Source organism: Pollachius pollachius (genome assembly GCF_949987615.1).
Source record: "Pollachius pollachius genome assembly, chromosome: 17".
Classification (NCBI taxonomy): Eukaryota; Metazoa; Chordata; class Actinopteri; order Gadiformes; family Gadidae; genus Pollachius; species Pollachius pollachius.
Genome location: NC_136950.1, coordinates 8,352,555 through 8,374,109, shown reverse-complemented (window position 1 = coordinate 8,374,109; position 21,555 = coordinate 8,352,555). Strand labels below are relative to the sequence as shown.

The 21,555-nt window shown below is 46.6% G+C and overlaps 1 protein-coding gene across 1 annotated transcript; it reads right to left on the bottom strand.

Annotated features, from left to right (window-relative positions):
- Nucleotides 1-1,723: 1,723 nt before the first annotated feature.
- On the bottom strand, nt 1,724-7,191 carry dselb (dermatan sulfate epimerase like b; the record flags this gene model as incomplete). Its single annotated transcript, XM_079754940.1, has 1 exon — nt 1,724-7,191. The coding sequence occupies one exon, from the start codon at nt 7,189-7,191 to the stop codon at nt 3,586-3,588; it is 3,606 nt and encodes a 1,201-aa protein (XP_079611066.1). The 3' UTR covers nt 1,724-3,585.
- Nucleotides 7,192-21,555: the final 14,364 nt, after the last annotated feature.

Below are 21,555 nucleotides of genomic sequence, written 5' to 3'. Positions count from 1 at the left end.
CCACCTCGGCCTCCCTATTCCCCCTCCTCCTCCCTCCTCCCTCCTCCTCCCTCCTCCATCTTGAAGCACAGCTCTGTCACTGCTTGGTAAATGATCAGTGGGATCAGTGAGCTCTACGGTGTCTGTTTACTGAGGTGAGATGACAAAGTGTGAGCCAGTCACATCATCTTCATCATCATCACCATACCATCTGCTCTGCACCGCCTCCCCAGGCCTGGGAGAGAGAGAGTCCTGAGAGAGTCACTTCAAGGTCAATATTGGGCCCAAAATCCAGCCAACTTTCAGTTTGTTGCATGGGCAGCTTGTTATTGTAGAGAGAGAGGGAGAGTTCTTGTGAGAGATTGCTATTGTCTCTCGTTCATTAGCGCAGGGCTAATGGCCCAGCACAGCAGGGAAGCAGCAACAGTTGCTCTGTGGGCTTGGATAGCAGGCGTCTCCGTGAGTGATTGGGGAGCCTCTAAATGTTAATTAATGAGGTGAGGGGGAGGATGCAGGAGATGGGCCCATCGCCAGGGAGGGTCGCCGTGGAGACATTGATGCAGAGGGAGCCAGGAATGCTAGCTGAGCTCACCTGCTATGTGTAGCCACTAAAGGGAGTCGGTAGAGACTGGGTTGGCATGCTAAAGCTAGGCTAATCCCCTCCTGCTGTGCAACCATTGACAGGACTGGGTGAAGGCAGGCTAAAGCTGGCCTATCCCTTCCCCACACTACAATGCCAGCCGACTCAGTTGCCAGGAGCATCATTCTTCCTGAGCGATAGCTCATTAAATAATAATGGGAAGTTGCTGACGGTCTAGCATCAAAGGAGGTCCATCACCCAGCCTTCCGTCTTCATTGAGATAATTTCTTCTAATTTCTCTGAGTTTCTCAATTCTCATTTCTCTGACATCAAAGAGTACAACAGTGAATATGCACTAGTGGTATAGCAGAAGTAGAAGTAAAAAAACTTGGATGATGTATAGCTCCATCACAGCCTGCTACGTATGTAGCAGCTCATTGATTTTATGTTCTATATTAATCGACACCACCAAGGCTCTTTAACAAAGCTACAAACCACTATAGCCTGTTATCAAGTGGTACTTACAATGCCTCCTTAGTCCTGTCAGAGCTGCCTTTCTCCAACTACTATAACTACCACATTAGCATATGTCGTCTCTGAAGAGAGGTGTGCTTTTACACTGAAGGATCCAACATGCCTTTACTCTGAAGGCTGAGACATGATGTGACGGCATGGAGTGGGAGCAGAGACGGCCAACCATTGAGCGGCTAATGATGCGACTCACTGAGTCGCCATCTCGGTTCTGATCCGTCTCATGTGCCAAGCATTAGATTATACCTCTGGCGGCTTCTATTATGGGATGTTCTCCTCCACTGACCCCACTAAATCAGCGGCTGTGTCCAGGAGCATGTTGTCTGATGTAGAAGCCCACTCAATGCGGTAAATGTTTTTCATGTTGGTGTGTTTGTGTCCAGTGTTTTATAAGGGTAAAGCTGACTATTTTAGTGTGATAATTGTAGTTGCTGTTATGCTTTCTTAACCTCTTCGCTTGGGATATAATTCATCATAACAACACATGTCTAATTAGAGTTGGGTTTCAAGACACAGAAATAGACAATCCGAACAGTGTTGATTTGAACCTTGTTAAGAAAGACGAAGCACTTCTTGTAATTAAAGTAAGAATTTATTCATCTCTCCTCTCCACCTCCCACCACTGAGCCACACAACACACATTGGTATCACAAGAAAAGAAGCAGAGAGTAATTAAAGGCCACCAAGCTAGGAACCGCATCCCCACACAGCAGACACCGAACACAGCTGCTCACTGGACGCAGCCCGGCTGCAGGAACGTGCGGGTGCCAAGGCTCCACGAAACACAGGGACCACAGACATCAAACAGGTGTTCAGCTGGTCGCTAGAGGGCCTCTCGCTGCACACGGAGCCCGGGAAAAAGGACGTCGCCCGGCTGGGAGGACGCTCCAGTAACAGGGGGGACACAGTGAGCGTCTATGTGGACATCGTCTGCATGAAACACTGGCTGTGATCTACACATCAAGTGACTGAGGAACCTCTCGTCTTTTCACCCAAATCGTTACCCACATCTTTCATCTGGGATTAATGAAGTAAATCTCATCTGCTCTCTGGAAACGGAAATATACCAATAGCAGAACCTCTACAGAGTATGCATCCCTTTTTTGTCATCTTCTGATAGGAGGATGTTATTTATTTTTACTTTTTTTTTGGTTGAGATTTGGCCGATTTTTGTTTCTTCTGACTGGACGATATTAAGTAATCCTATGAGTAGCGTCATTCAGCCTGTGTGCTGGACATTGTCTAGTAGATCTGTTCTAGAGCCTGTTTGTACCTGGTCTAGATCACACATTAGCAGCATGGCTGGGGGCGCTGGGTAAAAGCTGTGGCTAGAGACCTTTCAAGGCTGTCCGTTTCCTCTATCTGATCCCCATTAGACCCTCCTCCTCTGCTCTGATTCAATAAACCCGGAGGGGACTTATAGTAATGATATTCATACCTCCTATGGGACCAATAAACACTTTTTCTCCACTCAGAAGACCTTCAGGGTCTCTGTTTATTTTGCCGTCGTATAATGAGGACATGGAGTATAAATATTAACAAGAGCAGAGATTCTCTCATATAATCACAAGTGTTAAGCCAGCAAACAGCCATGACATCTTTGAGCTCTTACAAGCTTTTCTTGCCTGACAGATTAACCTTTTTATGTTGGGTTTACAAAAATACCATATAGTTTATGTCTATCACAGAGCAAGACAATGTAACCAACATCCTTTATCATATCTGTTAGAAGCTATTTTTTACATCTCTATACAGCAGCGGTTTATAATCCTTGTTAAAGGGTACAAAGTCGACATATTTATATATTATGTTAAATTATATCATTTTGGTGATATTTCCTCTGTACATGAATGTCAGTTCAGTAAAAGCACTTATGAATATTAACATTTCGGTTAGAAAGATGTGACTCAAGAAACAAGGCAGGGCATGAATACAAGATGAGCATCAATGTGAACATGAATATTAGAGAGGTCTTCATAAAGTACTTATGATTACTACAATTTCTCATCAGTTATGAAAAGATGGAAAGTGAGAGACGGGGAAATGGAGAGAGAAAAAGGGTAGAGAGAGATTGTGAGATGGAGAGAGAGGTTGTGAGCGGGAGAGCCCAATAGACGTGTAAAAGCACTCTGAGCCTTCCATCAAATGAATTAAAGCTCTGGTAAAAGTTATTGGAATTCCTCTCCAGACGACTGCTTGAAGGACAAACCTTTCAAACCAAACTCTAACATAGGGAATGTAATGTTTCCAACTGTATAATGAAAGCTTTCTCCTTAAACATTTCCCTTCACACATTGGTTGATCTAATAACACCCTGACATACAAGCTACAACAAACAACTCCTCAATCAAGCAAACTAACAATTCAAACTTCTTTGTCTGTAAAAACTCCAGTTAAGGTCCAGTTCCAAACATAACTCCTTCGACTACAAGATAAACATGGCAAGCACTGTAAACAAAACCCCACAGCGTCCAATCAGAGTTCTAGATGGTGGGTCAGCTGACCTGCAGCGTGTAGCCCAGCTTCCTCATCAATCCCCCACACATGTCCTCTATCAACCTCACGTCCGCCCCGGACATCTTCTGCCTCCAGGCGTGGATGGTGGCGGGGGACACCTCCCCCTCGTACTGCAGGGAGTACAGGTTGGTGGAGGTGGACACCAGCAGCTGGTTGAGGGAGGCGGGGGACAGGGGGACCCCCAGGAACCGGTGGATCCTCTGGGCCGTCTCCTGGGGGAAAACCACCATGTCCTCAAACCTCACCTGGAGGAAGGAATCCGCCGGGAGGGTCTGGCCCACCCTAAGCACAGCGGCGGTGTGGGCCAGCCACAGGTGGGCCAGCAGCAGAACTGGGCTATTCTGGGAGCGGGAGAGGAGCCCCTGTAAGGTCCTGAACTCTGGAGCCATCCGGACCCCCTTCTCCCCCCTGAACATCAGGGACAGGTGCTGGGGGATGTTCTTCAGGGAGTACAGGCTGGGTTTGCTGTTGTACAGCATGAGATAGATCCAGGCCCGCGGGTCCCGGAGCAGGTAGAGGGACCTCATCGAGGGCCCCAGCACCTCGTGAAGGAAGGGCAGCTTGAGGGGCCAGCTCCCGCTCCTCAGGCTGAGCACCACGCGGGCCTTGGGGTGCTCTGCCATGTGGCGCCTCAGCTCCATCACGTACTCGGCGTCTCGGCCCGCGCTGGCCCTCAGCTTGCCTTTCAGCTCCGCCGCCGGCTCTCGCCTCGTGGCCCTCCTCCTCTTGTCCCTGGACCCCCCTCCCCCGGCTCTCTGGGGCGGTCTGGCCCAACCGCCCCCCTCCATCAGCTGGATGTTCTGCAGGTGCAGCCTGGTGTTGAGCACAAGGGAGTGCAGCCATCCCTGGAGGATCTTATAGCGACCCTGCAGGGCGTCGGCCCTCGACCACTCGAAGGCGTCCACCAGGGAATCAAACTCAAACTCCATCTCGGGGACGTCCACGTGTTCCGTCGGGACTCTGATGTAAACAAAGTCTGAGTTGTTGTAGAAAAGGTGCTGCAGTATCTCCGCCCCCGAGCCGGGCAGGGTTGTTATGACGATGGTGGGGAGTGGATGGTCGTCGGGTACGCTCTGTTGTTTGTTAGCGTCGCCGCCGGCTCCTTTCCAGTTCACCCCACAGAGGAGCTGCTGGCGACAGCTGTTGGACACGAGCAGGAGCTCGGTCATCCACAGGAAGAGCACCAGGAGCAGGGTGTAACGCATGGACCTGCTGGAGCACAGGTACAACTTCCTCTGCATGGTCAGCAAGCCCATCACCACGCAGAGAACCAGCCCCGCGATCACGTTCACCGTGAAGCCAGCGTCAAACAGCTGCTCCTCCACCAGCGTCTGTTGAGGAATCACTTGTGAGCCGAGGCCAAACCTCAAGACCTCCTTTCTATCCTCCACTTTAGAATAACCTGCAAAGCCCAAGTAGCTGAACCTGGCTCCAATGTCTTGGTAGTTTGTAGCAATAGAGACGATCTTCTCAGTGTTGTTTATGGTTAAAGAAAGCTTTACTCCGTTTCGGCTGTCGTCTATGAATCTACAGCCCGAGACTTGGACGTAAGGTCCGTGCATCACATAAGCTACCCTGGTGACAGCTCCGGTCATTGGAAACGTTGCGTTCACAAACTGGGTCCACCTCTTTTTAAACTCTGCTGCCTGCTCGGCCTCCTGTATTCTGGTGTCCGGGCTGCGGCCGCGGCTGTCGAACCAGAACATCTTATAGTGGGCGTCCCACACATCCATCATGGCCCCGTTGTAGCGGTCCATGAACCTGAAGGGAACGTACTTAAAGTCAATGTCCAGGTTGTGGAAGAAGGCGCTCATGGAGCTCAGGGGCGAGTCGTCGCTCTTCTCCACGTGGTCCACCACCAGCAGGGTCTGGGAGTTGAGCAGGACCAGCGCTCTGTACACGCTCCTCAGCCCCATGGCTGGGGAGTAGGCCCCTGCCGCCTCCCCGCTCACAAACATGGCGTCTCCGTGGGAGGAGGCGGCCACCACCTCCCCGGCCGCGTCCCCCACCCCCTTCTCGGTCCAGCGCAGCCACTTGGCGCACTCCCCCAGCTGGCCCTCCCACGGGCTGTTGCACTGGCTGCCGGGGGACGGGGCGAACACCAGCACGTTGTTCAGGTAGCTGTGCTTGGGCCCGTAGAGCGCCTCCGACACAAACACCTGCCCGTTGGGGGCGAAGGTGAAGGAGTTCTGGTCGGGGTGCTCGTGGCCGGGGTTGAAGCTGTTCCAGCCGTCCAGCCAGGAGTAGGGCTTCTCGTGGACCAGGTCGTAGACGGCCCGTCCGCCCAGCTTCCCTGACTTAAAGGAGACGAAGGTGTTGCCCTGGGCGCTGGGCCGCCCCGCCCCGTAGGTGACCACGCCCCAGTTGGAGAAGACGTGCATGCGGGCCTGGGCATGCCCGTGCGGGGGCTGCGGTGCCAGCCCCCCGTCGTACCATATGTACTCCGTGTGGAGGGTGGCCCAGCGCTGGGCCGATGACGGGCTCATGGGCCCGTCCTTGGGCCGGTGCTTCCTGATCTGCTGGGCCAGCCAGTTGCCGGTGCCGTTCCTCATGACGAAGGCGTCAAGGAAGACCAGCTGGCTCTCGGGGCCGTAGAACCAGTTGTAGTTGGAGTCGGCGATGCCCACGGTCCTCTGGAAGCCCGGAAGCAGGGTGGCGTAGTAGAACCAGAAGTGCTCGCGCAGCCAGTGGTTGTGCGTGTTGTCGATGTCAAAGTGACGGCGGGCCAGGAAGACGTACTGCGTGATGGACTTGGCCGTGTAGCTGCCATAGGCCACGCCCTCATCCAGGGAGCCGTCCACCATGTGGTTTAGGAGGAACAGGGTCTTCTCCATGTAGTTCACACACGCCTGCTTCCAGATCATGGACACAGGGTCTCGTGCGGTCCCCACCACCACAGCGCCCGTCAGGATAGCTAAGATGTTAGTGGTCTGGTGGTTCTGCAGGTACTGCTTCCCCCAGCCCCGGTGCTTGGAAAGCTCGTACAGCTCCTCCGTCTCCGAGCGGATCCTCTGGAGGTACGTCTCCCGTCGCCGCTCGTCCAGGAAGGAGTGGATGAAGTCATAGGCGGTGGCGAACCCTGTGAGGGAGTGGGCCGCTGGCACTTCGTCATTGGGAGCGCTGGTCACCTTCCAATCGGGGTAGGCTGCCATGCGGTCCATGAAGTTAAGAAGAAAGTGGGACGCAGCACTGTCCTCTGGACACAGGAGACAGTAAAGTGCAAGGGGCGGGAGATTGTTACCGTAAATCTCGTTCCACTTGCCGGTGAATGCCTGGTGATTGGCGGGAGGCATGTAGAAGGCAGCGTTGGACAGCATGGAGAGAACGGCAGCACGGATCACTTTAAATATGTGGCTGTGTGTGGTGGACGACCGCTGCCTCAGCTGAACTACGTCCTCGGGGTTAAAATATAGGAGTGGATGGAAGCCACCGCTCTGCCGCCCGCCGTCTTTCCCCGGAGACAGCTTGACGTCCAACAGGCCATCTGTCAGCATGTCCGACGCGTTAAAGACACCAGAAAAAGCGACTCCCCCGGAGAAAAGGGAGAGTAAACCGGTCCAATATATAATCCAGTTGCGGGCCATTGTGCGGGCGAGTTGGTCGTCCTTGTAATTCCAGTTCAGCGAGAGAGAAAAACAGTCAGCCTGTCATTTATAACTGTAGTAGAAATATATCCATTTGGGATTTGTAAACAATAAATAAATGTATATAAATCCATTTGAGGTCCATGCGCGATCCTACCCATGTCCAGTCAATTATATTCAAAAACAAAACGTAACTTTTTTGTCATCCATTCCAATGTTTCATTCACATCGCATGGAGCGGAAAAAAAAGGAGAGTTAGCCTACATCCGATCCCGTCTCTTGTCCATCGTTTCCGTGTATCAGTCTGGAAATCAAACCCAACTTATTTGGCTGCAGACGACGCAGCAGAGTTCATAGTAAATGAATCGAGTGCAGGAAAACAAACTGCCTGCGTGCAGCGACACGTCCTACTACTACCAGGGCGGCTGGTAGCGGGCACCTTGCCGACCTCGGAGCGTAGTCCCCGGTTCTCCAGTCGTGTACTTATCCCCACAACTCTTCCTCCTGGACCCACACCGCTCTCAACACCGGTTTCCCGGACCGATCCGATCCGATCCGATCCTCAGCGACCCAAGGCGTGCTGTCCTCCCCGACCAGTCGTCAGCATCCTCGGCCACGCAGCGGCGGGAGCCCCGCGTCTCGCTTGCGGTGGAAAACATGTCGCTTCTTCTCTCACCCCTTTCGGAGACTCGCTGGGTTCCCAGCTTTAAAGGACGCGGATGTCAGGAAAGGAATCGGTTGATTTCCATTGTTTTTTTGACGGCTCTGTTATTTGGGCTGTTTGTTCCGCTGCCGAGTCGGCGAGGAGAAAGTTCCCCTCACTCCACAAGTATTCTAAAAATGAGACGATGCAGTGGGATGTTCAGGAAACGGACAAAAATATTTCCTTAGTTGAGAGACACACAGCGTCAGTAAAACACGTGCATGTTAACGGACTAGGTACACAGCTATTGTCTTTTACCTGACATTATCACAAGCTACCTTACACTATAGGCTATACACTTCTGCTCGGTGAGTTCACCTCCTGACTGCTCCACACAGTCTGTCTGCTATTTCTCCTGCAAGTGATGATAAATGACTCCGTATTAACTGTAGAGGGAGCCTCTCTCTCTCTCTCTCTCTCTCTCTCTCTCTCTCTCTCTCTCTCTCTCTCTCTCTCTCTCTCTCTCTCTCTCTCTCTCTCTCTCTCTCTCTCTCTCTCTAGTGGAAGGTATGTTTGTTCTGAATATATAATTTATTTTGAATACAATATATTATTCTATTCATATTAATCTTACTACCAACGTAAAGTTGCATGCTTGTTAGAAAGTTGCATGCTTGATAGATATACTGGATGCCAATCGGCATCCAGTATATCTATCACATAAGCCCAGGAACCAGAGCTATACATCACCATGTTACGGCTATAGCTACTCTAGCATTTTACCTATATCCTTTATCTATTAAAGTCACACGCGCAAGACTTTCCATACATCAGATCTATACTACAATATTGTAGCTTAATATAGAATTAAACACAAATTCAAAGTACACATAATGTTACTTGGTATGTACGTAACTAATATATATATATGTATAAATATATAAAAGTATATAATATATACTATATATATATATATATATATATATATATATATATATATATATATATATAGGATAGTATATAGGTAATATATAGATATATAGGATAGTATTGATGATCACATCCTACTTGTCCACTTGTTTCCAAAGTGCTTAATGTTGAGAGTAAAAGAAAGATGGAGAGAGGGAGAGAGATTGTGGGAGAGAGAATATGGGAGAGTGAGAGAGAGGGAGGGAGAGTGGGAGTGAGGGAGAGAGTGGGAGAGATGTTGTGAAGGAGAGATGGAATAAGATATTGATAGGTGATGTCTTGAGAGTGAATGAGGATGGAGTGAGAGTGTGATGACTGAGGGAATGAGAGAGTGATGGATGATGCAGTGATGCCAGGAGAAGTGAAGTCCTCTCTGAATGTTGAGTTTAAACCCACCTGCTGGTTCTGGACTTCTTACCCCCATCTCCATGGCAACATCACAACCAGCTGTGTGCATTTAAACGGGAGTAACCACCAAGAATGTGTCAATCAAACAGTGGGGTTTGATTGACAGGTGACACAGTGATTACCCCTTGCCTCCCCCCTCCTGCTGTGTGTTCTGGTGTTTGAAGCGATGCCCGGCTCAGCTGAGAGGAGGAGGAGGAGGAGGAGTAGGAGGAGGAGGAGGAGGAGGAGGCAAATCCTATGGTCTACATATTGAAGAGTGAGGGGCTGCCCTTATTGAAATATGAGCCATGCTGAGTAAAGCAGAGAAGAGTCTATTATTATTATCTGCCCGTCTCTTATTTAGCTATGGATCTGTGTTGTTGAATGTTTTGCTTTTGATATATTGAAAGAAGTCTGGCTTTTTATTTATGTCTCTCTGCCCATCTCTCATTCTGTATCTAGCTCTTCATCTATCTCTCAATCCATCCAGTGTGTATTGTTGACAAGTTGTCTTTTGCTAACTTTGATAAATATTGGTCAGTCTTTCTCTCTGTCTATGTCATTCTGTCATCATTTATCTCTGTCCTTCTTCAACCTCTATCTTCTGGTTAAGCTATGGATCTTTTTTATTGAAAGGTGGATATTCGATTACTTTGATGTATTTTAGAAAAGGTCTCTCTTTGTATTTATGCTCCAGACGAGGATCATCCTAAAATCTTGAAATGGTTGTATTTATTTCATGGAATGATTTTAAGGTTGTTATAATGTACCTAGTTTAAATAATTATTTATACAAAATCTATTTTTTTCACATATTATGACACATTTTTATCTTTTAAATATATTCAGTTAAACATATCTAGTGTTTGTACCTGTTGCTGAGCAACAACTTTACTACATCAGTCTCCTCTGGGACCAACAAAGTTTGTTGTTATCTTATCCATTCAGGCTTGTCTCTGTTTACCACATGCACATGCAGCACAAGGTACCAACAAACCCGTGTGTGTGTGTGTGTGTGTGTGTGTGTGTGTGTGTGTGCGTGTGAATGCACACACTTGAACATAACCCATAGCCCTGTTTATCTCAGTATTTATTAAAAATGCACTGTAGCTTTTGGCTGTGACCTCAAAAACATAAGCCATACACTAGCTTGTAGCTAACCTGGACGTACCTGTTGTCAATGCTGATTGTTGATTTCATACATTATCTGCAGTGTATATATATCACTCATTTATTCAACAAAAATACCTCGCTGTTGATGACAAAATACTTACAACGGTAGGCTAAGCTAGGCTGTGCAATTCAGTTAATTAGAGTGGTCAGCAGACTGTATTTGCACTGTATTCTCCCTCCTACTAACTGGGAGGCACTTAGTTAATGCATTGTAGGGATTTTCACGTAAGAATGATGAGCCAATCGGTAGCCACGCTGACGTAATCACAACAGAAGCCATGGCGGAAAAAGCCAAATGTGATGGATTTGTGAAATAGATTCCAACTCCCGCTGTGACGTGAACAGTACACTTTCGCGCTGTCTACATGACTTCGTCCACATTTCTTTAGGATGTCTGGCAAGGTGGTTTACGCTATAGACATGTTTTTGATTGCAATAACGATTAAGGAGTCGTTTTAGTGTGTGGGGTGTGCCTTGTTGGCAATGTATTTTATTTTCACATACTCAATGACCAAAGCAGTTCCATTTATCTTCATCTGTCATGAGGTGTGCGGTCCGTCATGTTTTCTCAATTTGAAAAGTGGTCTGTGTGCCAGGCGGTAGGCCCTGTTCTTACTCATAGTCATGCGTCTTGGGTGATCCGGTCACAAGTTGAAAGCTCTGGAGTATGTCAGCACACAGCTGGCATTGACATGCCTCTCCACATGTGTCTCAAGTGAACCCTTGTGGTTGGATCTCACTTCCCCGCTCCATATGTAAATCAACACGTTCATCATTACCTATCGCAAAGACAAAATACAGACTGGGGCCCAAGATGTTTGGCTTGCAATATATCTCTATTGGCCTTTGTTATTTGTTGAAATCTTTCAGATATCATGGACAAAGCCAGCTTGTGTGTTTTTGATTTACTCACATACAACGCCGTTGGTGTGCAAATGAGTTGAGTTAAGTGACCGTTGACTCAGTTGAGTAGGTGATTCTGGATGTGGCTAAGGACATAGTCACGCACAGACTGCTTCAAGAATGTGTCCATATGCTCCCCAGACCACCTCCGAACGAGTGTTAGTGTTCGGATCTCAATGCTTCCTCAATGCTCCTCCTCCTTCAAACCTTTTTTCGACCTAAGAGGATCACTTGGGATCAGATCACACAAGACGCACGTCGATGCCAGCTCTGAACAGGGCTGCTGTCGGCGGCTGCTGTCTGTAAACGGTGATCAGATGCATCCTTACCGTAATATCTGCAGGTGCATATTGCACCTTTTAAAGTAACCGGCATCTCTGGATAATGTGGTTCCTAAATACCACACTTAAGGTGGGCTACTGCTCCGAGAAGAACCCCTTTTGGGAGGGTGGGGGTGTGCTGAGCAAGGGTTGGAACCCGGCCCGATTACGCTGACCTCGATGTGACCTCGGGGGTCAGGAGTGGAGAGAACAGAGAAACAAAGAAAAACCCCTCGTTAGGAAGAATACCCCAACACATAATTGCACGACTTGTTAATACAACTGCTCTCTGCTGACCCGAAACCCTCCCAATATCACAGTGCAAATCATCCAATAAGAGGGCACGTTGCAGAGTTCAGAGTGTGACAGGGAGGTTAATTGGTTGAGCTCTGAGCAGAGGGGAGGGATGCCACTGACATGCGTGTGATAGCCGGGGAGCGTGTGTGGAATACGCAGCTCTCATGAATCATTCACCTTTCAAGCTGCTAGGAGCTGGCATGGGGCAGATAGCCCGCTGTGTGTTCATAACTACTGCTAGGAGCCGGTTCAGCTAGTGTCATATAAATAGTCATTAGATATAATTCATTGAACATCCAGTAGCCCTCTCTGACATTACAGAGACACGTGGTCTCCCAGCATGTCGAATGAACAAACCGGAGTGAGAGGGAGAGATGTTTGCTCTGCCGTCAGAAGTCGTCTCTTCTGGAAAATCATCAAAGCATGGGTTCTCTACAGTTTACAATTTCCGAAGCAGATGATGTAAGCTCTCTAAGGAAACCACATCTCCCAGCATGCAGTGTTTGTCGCTGAGTGCTCTCCATGCCAGACTATTATATGAGGTTGCAGTGTTGGGGAAAATACATAAATGTATGAGACTGTTTGGAATTAATTGAGAGGTATGAATTAAACATTGAACCGTCAGTTCACATGCAGTTCACAACCAAATTTACGTCTTCTTTCCTCCCAATTTGATTTCCTCTTCTAAATAGAGCGAGAATTCTGGTTGGAACTCTCCCCCACCTCCCAGCACCACCAGCCTTCCCCCAACCCTGCCTATGCTCACCCCACCCACACCACCACCACCACCTACGGCAATAACGGATACAACATCAGCTGTTTCCACATGTTTTATCCTCCCCTATCACAATAGCGTGCTACTCTGAGGATATAGAGGTCTTGGACTGAGCAGAACATCAGGAGACATTGCACTCTTATATTTTATTAATCACCCTTATGCGAAAATATGCACAATATCACTTTAAACTAATAAAGAATAACTGTGTGTGTGTGTGTGTGTGTGTGTGTGTGTGAGAGACTACTCACACACACGCGCGCACACAGACAAACACACGCACGCACACTACCACTATAAAAATAGACCAAACACATGGACCATATAATATTTATCTTCATGGTTGATGTTTCTATTGAATCTAATTTACATTCCACACTAAAGCTTCCTCAACTAGAGATGTTCCCTGACCGGATCCAGCCGGTACCAGAACCAGAATGTTCCTCTGACTTAATGTCTAACTCGTAACTGGATGCTAAAACCATCCATCTGGGTCAGTACTAGGACAGACCGCCTGAACTGAAGCCTTGAGCACATCCTCATGTATAAAATATAAAGTTATGATGTGAAAACCTGGTATGTGTCAGTGAGGGATATACATAAGCAAACAGTCTGGATTTGTCATTGAAAAAATTCCTTGTCTTGACTCACTCTTCATTTAATAGTAAAAGCCTCTTTGGACTAAAACGGCCATCAGTATTCTCCAGAGCCTGTACGTCTATTATGGTACTTCTCCTGTCCGTCATCCTCATCCTCTTCCTCGAGACCAATAATTATTTGATGTGAACCCTCCCCCCTTTCAAAGGAAAAGTTTTTGTGTTGCTCTCAGACCCCTGATGGCATAAGCTTTTCACTACTTGCAATTAGCGGCTAGTGATTAGCGGCCCCACGGCCCACTCTGGGTAAGTGATGGCGGTTGGTCTCTTCAGACATGAAGCACTCTGCTGTTTAAACTGTGGTTTGAGCTTTTTAACCGTATCGATCCCAGAAAACCTGTGAATATGAAATGTTTCTCAGCCTCATCTCTGATGCTGAATAATTCAATGAATGTATGAATCTGGTGAAGATATGAAAATCTTTAATGAGGTTTGGTCGGTGAGTGTGACTCGAAGCAGCTCTGTATTAATTGAACCATTAGGCTTTTATTTAGAAAGAATGAAAGTCAGGTCTCTTGTTCAACGCAAGCCGATGCATCTATTAAACGCCGGTGACTGAGTGCTGCTATAAGACTGAATACCGTTGATACCATCAGCATCAATATTCTATTAGACGGTGCTCTGTTCTCCCCAGGCGGCAGAAAGGATTGAATGCTTTTACATTTGTCCAATCCAATGTAGAAAACAAACACGGCTTATTTTCAAAGCCCTTTATCACAGTGACTTGTCTTAAAGGCCTGACAAGTTCCGGAATCAGATAAGAACTAATGCAGACGACTCCTGAACCCTATGAACCCCTCAGACCTGCAGGAGAGCTGAAAGCCACAATCCAGTCTGTGAAATGGAAGGATACATCTGGTGGGTTGGAACCACCGTTCCTCTCCAGAAATCGGAAAGTCTCACCTCTCCCCGATGTGATAAAACCACATCGCGATTGCTTCTTCGCTGTGAGACGCCGGTTTGTTTTCCAAGGTGACCTTGAGTGTGTTTTTGTAATTTTCCACCAGCTTAGTTTGACGGAGTGACAGGTGTCCTCAGGGGTGAACCTTGCTCCCAAAGCCTTGATAACACCGGCGACACCCGGCTGGCTGCGCACATTAAGCTTAGCGGTGAGAGCGTTCCTCTTTCAATCCTGGGGTGGCTGGTTCGACCCCTGTTGTGCAGCAGTGGTGACTAAAAGAACATATATTAGATATTATAATTTATAATAACGAATAATAATATATCCAGAACATATGAATAATATATATAGCAAGATACTTCAACCAACATATTTATAATTCATAAATAAGTTTGGTGAAGCATTTTGCTTTGATCAGATGCATTACCTTTTCATGCAAATCGATAAAGACTGTTTGTGACATGAACTGAAATGTGGAAATCTAGACAGGATTTTTTTAAATATAGTTTTTCTCGCCTCTTCATTTTGTAATTCATGTAAAAAATAAATAATCGGTATAGCTGTTCTGCCAGGGTTTCTAAATCACCAGTAAAAGAAAGACATTATTTTTTTCGCCAACCCCCAACTGAAATTTGATGGCGAGGACTTATTTTTTTAAAATGATTAACGTCTGAGAAAATAGTGCAGTGAGTTTACCGAGGCAGCAGAACCAGTCAGAGTGCGTTAAAGACCAAACTAAAAGACAGAGAGAGGGCTGAATGTTGGGAGATTTGTGGGATGACTCGTCTAATTCACTTTACAATGAGGCAATTTAATCGCAGGAGAACTGAGAGAAAGGCTTTTAGCTCGTGATGCAGTCTTTTATTTTGGCGGAGAAGGAAGTTGATGAGTCATCCTCTGAGATGGAGATGTCTGAAGAAGATTTAATTCCTTTGTTGTTTGAGTGGTAGTTAAAGGGTTTTCGGTTCTATTATCTCCTTTCTATTTTTTAATTTGCTTTGAAATATAATGAACATTGGAAGTTCGTCTGACTTTAACCAAACTAGAAGTATTATCATTGACAGCCATCTTATAAGTCACTCACATAATTCTTAGATGCTCTGAATTATATAAATATAAAGTATGTTAATTATATTATAAATAATTAATTCCTGTTATACGTATTGCATCACATTAAATTATGTTTCATCATTTAACAGATAGTTTTATCCAAAGTGAGTATTAATAAGCCCTTACAAAGGAATATCGCTGTTTGCTTGGATGATATTTTATTACTTTTTATATTATATATGTAATATATTATAGGACTGCAGAATGCATCCAAAAATATCCTCAATATTATTATTCAGTAACATGCTGTCCTCGTGAAAGGTTTTTAATAAACAATTGATTTTACAGAGTTTATAAATAATTCTAAACACAAATAACCAACACCAAAGTATCATTGTGCAAAAAAAGACCCTTAATTTCAATTTAACTATGAATGTCTGTCTTCTGACAACATTTCCATAACCAAGACAAGCATAGGGCATGCGTCTGGGAGATGTAGTTTGCAGAGGGTAGAGGCTTAAGGGTGTTGGGGTTAGGAGTGACGGGGCATTGGGGTAGAGGGTAAGGGGGTGTTGCTGGGTGTACCTCAGGGTTATGGGGGCTGACAGCTCTCCAGCTCTTTATTTTGTTATTTCCAACAGCATCACTCACACACGGCTAGGATTACACCATCAGCACCATAACATCGCTATTGACACCCTCCCCACCTCCACCAGCACCACTCTGCTGTAGACGCAGGAAATCGATAAACAACAGTGCTTAGTTCTGCCGTGTCACAAAGTAGATTAGTTGCAGCAGCAGTGGTGATCCAGGACCCGGGCCCCTCCCATCCCTGCAGGGTTCTGATTGATTGCAGCGTTTTCCTTCCCCTCTCTCGGTGCCTCGGCCCTCCTCTCGCTCCAACCAGGTGGTCCGAGGAACGTCTGACTGTTCCTCGGACCACCTGGGAGACCCCCAACCCAGCAAGGGACGAATCCTAATCCGTTGAACAGAACTAGGGGGCAAGTCGGTCTAGTGACGTGGGTGTTAAGCCCAAAGGTACTGGATCTGATCAATCCCAGTCCGCCCCGCGTCTAAACCTGTAGGCTTCCCGGAGCAAGATGCCCTCTTACCCCTACCCGCTCCTTAATGACACGGATCCAAATTCATTGAAGGTTGGTTTGGATATAAACTTTTTTTACTATGACTTATTGGTAAATAAAGAAATGTTGTCTAAGTTGTATTACGCCTAGTAGTAAATTAGTAAGTAAGGGTTCTTACAGGAATGTGTGTGTTGTTAGTGGGCAGTGTGTAGCGCTTGTGCTCCAGGACAGTGTGTGTTGCTATTGCGAAATGTGTCATGCTAGTGCTAGGACAGTGTGTAGTGCTAGTGCTACAGGAAACTGTGTCCTATTAGTGCTACAGGGCAGTGTGTAGCACTAGTGCTACAGGACAGTATGTGTTGTTGTGGTCAATGTGTAGCGCTAGTACAGGACAGTACTACAGAACTGCTAGCCGCCAGACCTCTGGTTATTCTGCTGTTTCAGGGAAATCGGTTGCATCCCTCTTTGTCAAAACCTCAGACATTTATTTAGAAGAAGATATTTGATGGCTGAAAACCCCCCCCCCCCCCACCTGAGATTGACACAGACCTTGAGATTCAGGCCTGGCCGATCACAGCGCTGGGCGTCAGACAGGCCGAGACGGGGTCGTTGACTCAGCAGATCTGTGACCACGCAGTGAAGCGTGAGGACATCATCGTAATAATAATAGCACCTACTATTTGTTGAGTGCTCACATAGCATTTACAAAGTGATTAAATACGATACAAGCGAGCATATAAACGTAACGTCCATTTTTAGAAGGCACTTTACTATCATAAAAAATTATATTTTAAGATAGTATTTGGGGGAGAATAATAGCTGGACTGAGAGGTGAGAGTTTTAGAGTTTTTGGATGTTTATAGAAATTATATTAAATATTTTGAGTGTTTAAAGGAGGCCCAGCGTCATTTTTGGGGAGGATGTGTTTTGAGGTTTGACACTCCTCATCCCTACTCCACAAGAGAGGGCAGAACTATTTACCCCACCTCCCCCTAGCTCCCACTGTGGTGAGGAGGAGCTTCATTTGAATTATTCGCTCTCTGACTTCCATAACTTTTAATTTGACCGAGTCGATCGTTCTCTCACCAGGGAGTGGCGCTCAGAGAGAGGATTAGGGTCCAGGCGGGGCCGGGAGACACACAACGAGACCTATATGGATCCTCCTCTCTCTCCTGATGTTCCTGACGGTGCTGGTGGTTCTGCAGCCGCTCTGCTCTGTCTCCTCCACCCAGACTGCATCAGGGGTTAATCGTCACTGAGCTCAGGAGATCTGAGGCACTGCATTGCTGCCTTCCCTCATTTCATTGGCTGAGATAATTGTGTAACAGGAAGTGATCCCTGGAGAAATACCCGGAGAAGATAACCTCTGTGGTGTCCTCCGGGGTGGGCATCGGGCCCCGACCGCAGGAACTGCAGAGTTTAAGAAGCTAGTAGAGACATAAAAAACAGCAGTTCTACGGTGAAGCTTGCAGCCTGTTTGCAGACGTAGCCTTCTGGTACTGTTACCGCAGTAGGAGGAGCTCATGTGATTGGATGAGTAAATGTACCAGAACGGCCCACTGAGTCAGTGTTTGGAACTACAGGATTGAATGTTGATGATGATAATGCTGAAGAAGAAGACGGGCTGGTTTCTGTCGTGTTATCACAGAGGTTGGGGAAGGGATGGCAATCCATCGAGATACAGCAGTACAGAATGTTCCGGAACAAATCATAGCTTGTGGTGTCTTCCTGAACTCATGAGGGGTGGATAGGATTCAGGGGCCTTCTGGCTCCAAGTATTCTGAGAGGGGAACGGATTAAGGAATTATGACAAACAGCTGCCAGTGTTTGATGTCAGGACAACTCTCTGTACAAGGAGTTGTAACTCATGGTGATAAGTTTCCCCAGAACAGGAGATCAGGAAGTAGAGCAGGTCGCTGGTGACTGTAGGGTTGCTGGTTCAATCCACATCCTCCTCTGGGACAAACTGCCAAAAGGCAAGACACATATCGGCGCAATTTCTTCCAGAGATCGAAAACTTTCTAAACTTTAAAGCTGGCAGTCTGGGGATAAAGTACATAATACATTTACAATACTTGCAATAAATGACAAAATAACTGACACAAATTTTACTATCCCATTATAAGATTTCTCACTTGGGCTTCAAAACAAAAGCGCATACCAGACAGCCAAAGTAGCACAAGAGCCAGGGAGTGGAAGAAATGATGCAATATCAAAAAGCTGGATATATTTCTTTTATGGAGAATATAGATTTTAGTTCAACCCATTTCCGAGAGTCATGCTCTTTGACCGACGCCCTTGAGCCTTCCTAATAAACTCCCGGGTACAGTCGGTACGGTCAGCTGCCTGCGGAACGCCCCAGGCTCTGTTTTGACCCTGTATTCTTTATTTATTTTTCGACGATTTCTGTCTACACAGACTTTCCCCGTCCTGTGGGGATGAGGGAGATAAATCCAATTTTATTTAAATGTCAAGGGTCCGCCATTTTGTTCTTCTCCTCTTGGACCCTTCCTCCTCCTTCCTCATCCTCAGGGCCAAACCCACACTTAAACACTGGCTGGCTGCAACTCATCTGAAGCTATTTTACTATTTAGTCAATTAAAATAAGCTTTCATCCAACACGACAGAGTGGTACTCTTCATGAAACTTTTACTAGTATGCCAAGAGGTCATAAGGACATTAGGGATCAAACCCAGAACCTTAATGCTGGGGATCAAACACCATCAACACTATCCTGTTGGCCCTCACTGTTCTCAGAACTGTTATACAACCAAACAGTGCAGGTTGTGGTCTCCTCTGCTTCTCAGAGGTGCACGGCAGAGGAGTGCAGTGTGGCGGTCTCTTGGGGGAAACAGGGCAGATGGTAGGACCACCACTGTCAGCACATCCTCTGAAACCCGAGCAACTCTCTGGTCGGAGGAACCAGAGACACACACCTCCGCTCTCTATTTATACTGCCGGGGAACCGAGTCGATGGCTTCTATTCCTTCACAATGAAAGTGGAAATGCATTTATCCAGCCAGAGAAGTCGGGGTCTGGCACATAACAAAACCCCCCTGGAGGCCAAACATCTCACAGACATAAAACCAAACTGGGAGGAAGAAGAAGAAATGAGTCAACATGTTTGTTTGTCAATAAACATTTATTTAGGCAGGACAATCCACAGGAGGCGTCAAACAGTGTTATTCTTGCTTGGATGTTACCTCTGGGATAAGGATTCAATACTATTTAAAGGGCCGCTGTATCAGTACCAGGTGGGAGATCGATTAGTCAATGCAAGCCAATAATTGGCTTGCATAATGCATTGGCTTGAATGCATCAATTTTTGACCTGTGTTGTAATGACGTATGCTGTAATCAAACGTACACAAGGTGGTAAAATAGGGCCCCTTTAATAGAAATAGAAACAAAACATGTATTGTGATTTGCCTGTCTTAATTTCTTGAGGGGATTAATAATGTGTGTAAAAGGAGCCTGTTTTGGTTCCATGTGTTCCAACAGCTAATCCTTTAAAGACGTTGGCTCATTACAGCTCTTGAGAGAACAGAGGTACGAGAGCGGTGAATGATACTACAGTAAGGGAGGGAGGAAGGCTCTTGAGTGAGTGTAAGAGGGCTATCTGAGGCTTGGAACACAACATATAAGCAGACCTTCCTCTTGTTTAGAGGCCTGGGATCCAAAACCACTCTGGGACCAGGTCCCCAGAGCTCCAGGTCTGATTTGGTCTAGTCTGTGATGGGATGTCCTGGGGTCTCATTTATAACCGTTGCGTACGCACAAAACGGGGCTGAAAGTGGTGTACGTGACTTTCCACGCCCAAGGTTGTGATCTATACAAAAAAAAAACTTGACGGGAGAATGTGCGCAGCCCTAAGCAAACTCTGACCCATGCGTACGCATGGTTTGGAGGAAAAGGGGAATTGCTGACACAGACGGTGTGGTGGTGAACTGAAGTCAGACTGAAGAAATGTAGAGGGAGAAGAACGATTATGTTTTGTCATCGCCCTTCATGAGTTTAATTTCAACCTGTGTCATGCGTTAAATCTATTTAATCAGAATGATTTAAGTCAACTGCGTTATGTCTCAGTTATAACTCCAGAAACATCTCCTTAGAATCGAAATGAAAATTCAAAATTCTCTATATTTAATCCCGTCAATCCCGGAGCGCAGGAGGAGGAGAGGACGGCGCGACTGCATGGAATAAAGCAACTGTCCAACATGTGTCAGTAACATAGTATTTTTACGTGACACTGTAAACACATAACCAAATATCAATTAAATCCCAAGTGTGGAAAACCAAGCCACATACTCCTCAGCACAATCGTTATATTATTGTCCGTTCCTCTTGATGCTTTTCATGACAAATCAGGCATTAAAAAGGGGGTAATGTTCAAGAACATTTTATGTGGGTGATTACAAACTGATTATCCATGGTGTTCTCGGTCAGTCTTATTACCGTAACCCTATAAATACAGCGGTGAGCCCCGTGCGTAATGCTGCACCATGGCACCATGGCTGCCAATTCTGGAGGACCATGCAAATGGCAGTATTCGGAGGGAGAGGGTCTTCAGGGACCATAAAGATTTATTGGCCCATGAAGGGGCCAATAAATTGTGATGAGCCGTTTTAGATTCCCTAGAGCTATGCTCTTGGATCTATGTGCTGAACTGGGTCCAGCATTAGAAAGGGCAACACGTAGGAACCACGCTGTCCCGGTGCAGACGCAGGTCCTCACCACTTTGGGGTTCCTGGCAACCGGCTGTTTCCAACGGGAATTGGCAGACAGGTAAGTGTTTCATATAGCTACATCTTAGAACCTGTTTTCACATTTAAGCATAATTGGCTCAATTTAGTTTTTTTGTTTTCCACCCTGTAGATCCGGTATATCACAGCCATCCCTCAGTGCCATAATGCCTAGCGTTTTGAATGGCATCATACGTATGGGCAGTCGATACATAAGGTTTTCCTACACAGTGGAAGAACAGGCCGAGATTAAAAGGCAATTTGCAGCAATGTCCGGTTTCCCAAACGTAATCGGTGCAATTGACTGCACTCATATTGCTCTACGGCTTCCATCTGAAAATGAGTTTGTTTACGTCAACCGAAAGCACGTGCACACTATTAATTGTCAAGTCATATGTGATGCCCATATGATATTAACAAACATAGTGGCACGTTGGCCTGGTGCAACACATGATTTCTTTATTCTGA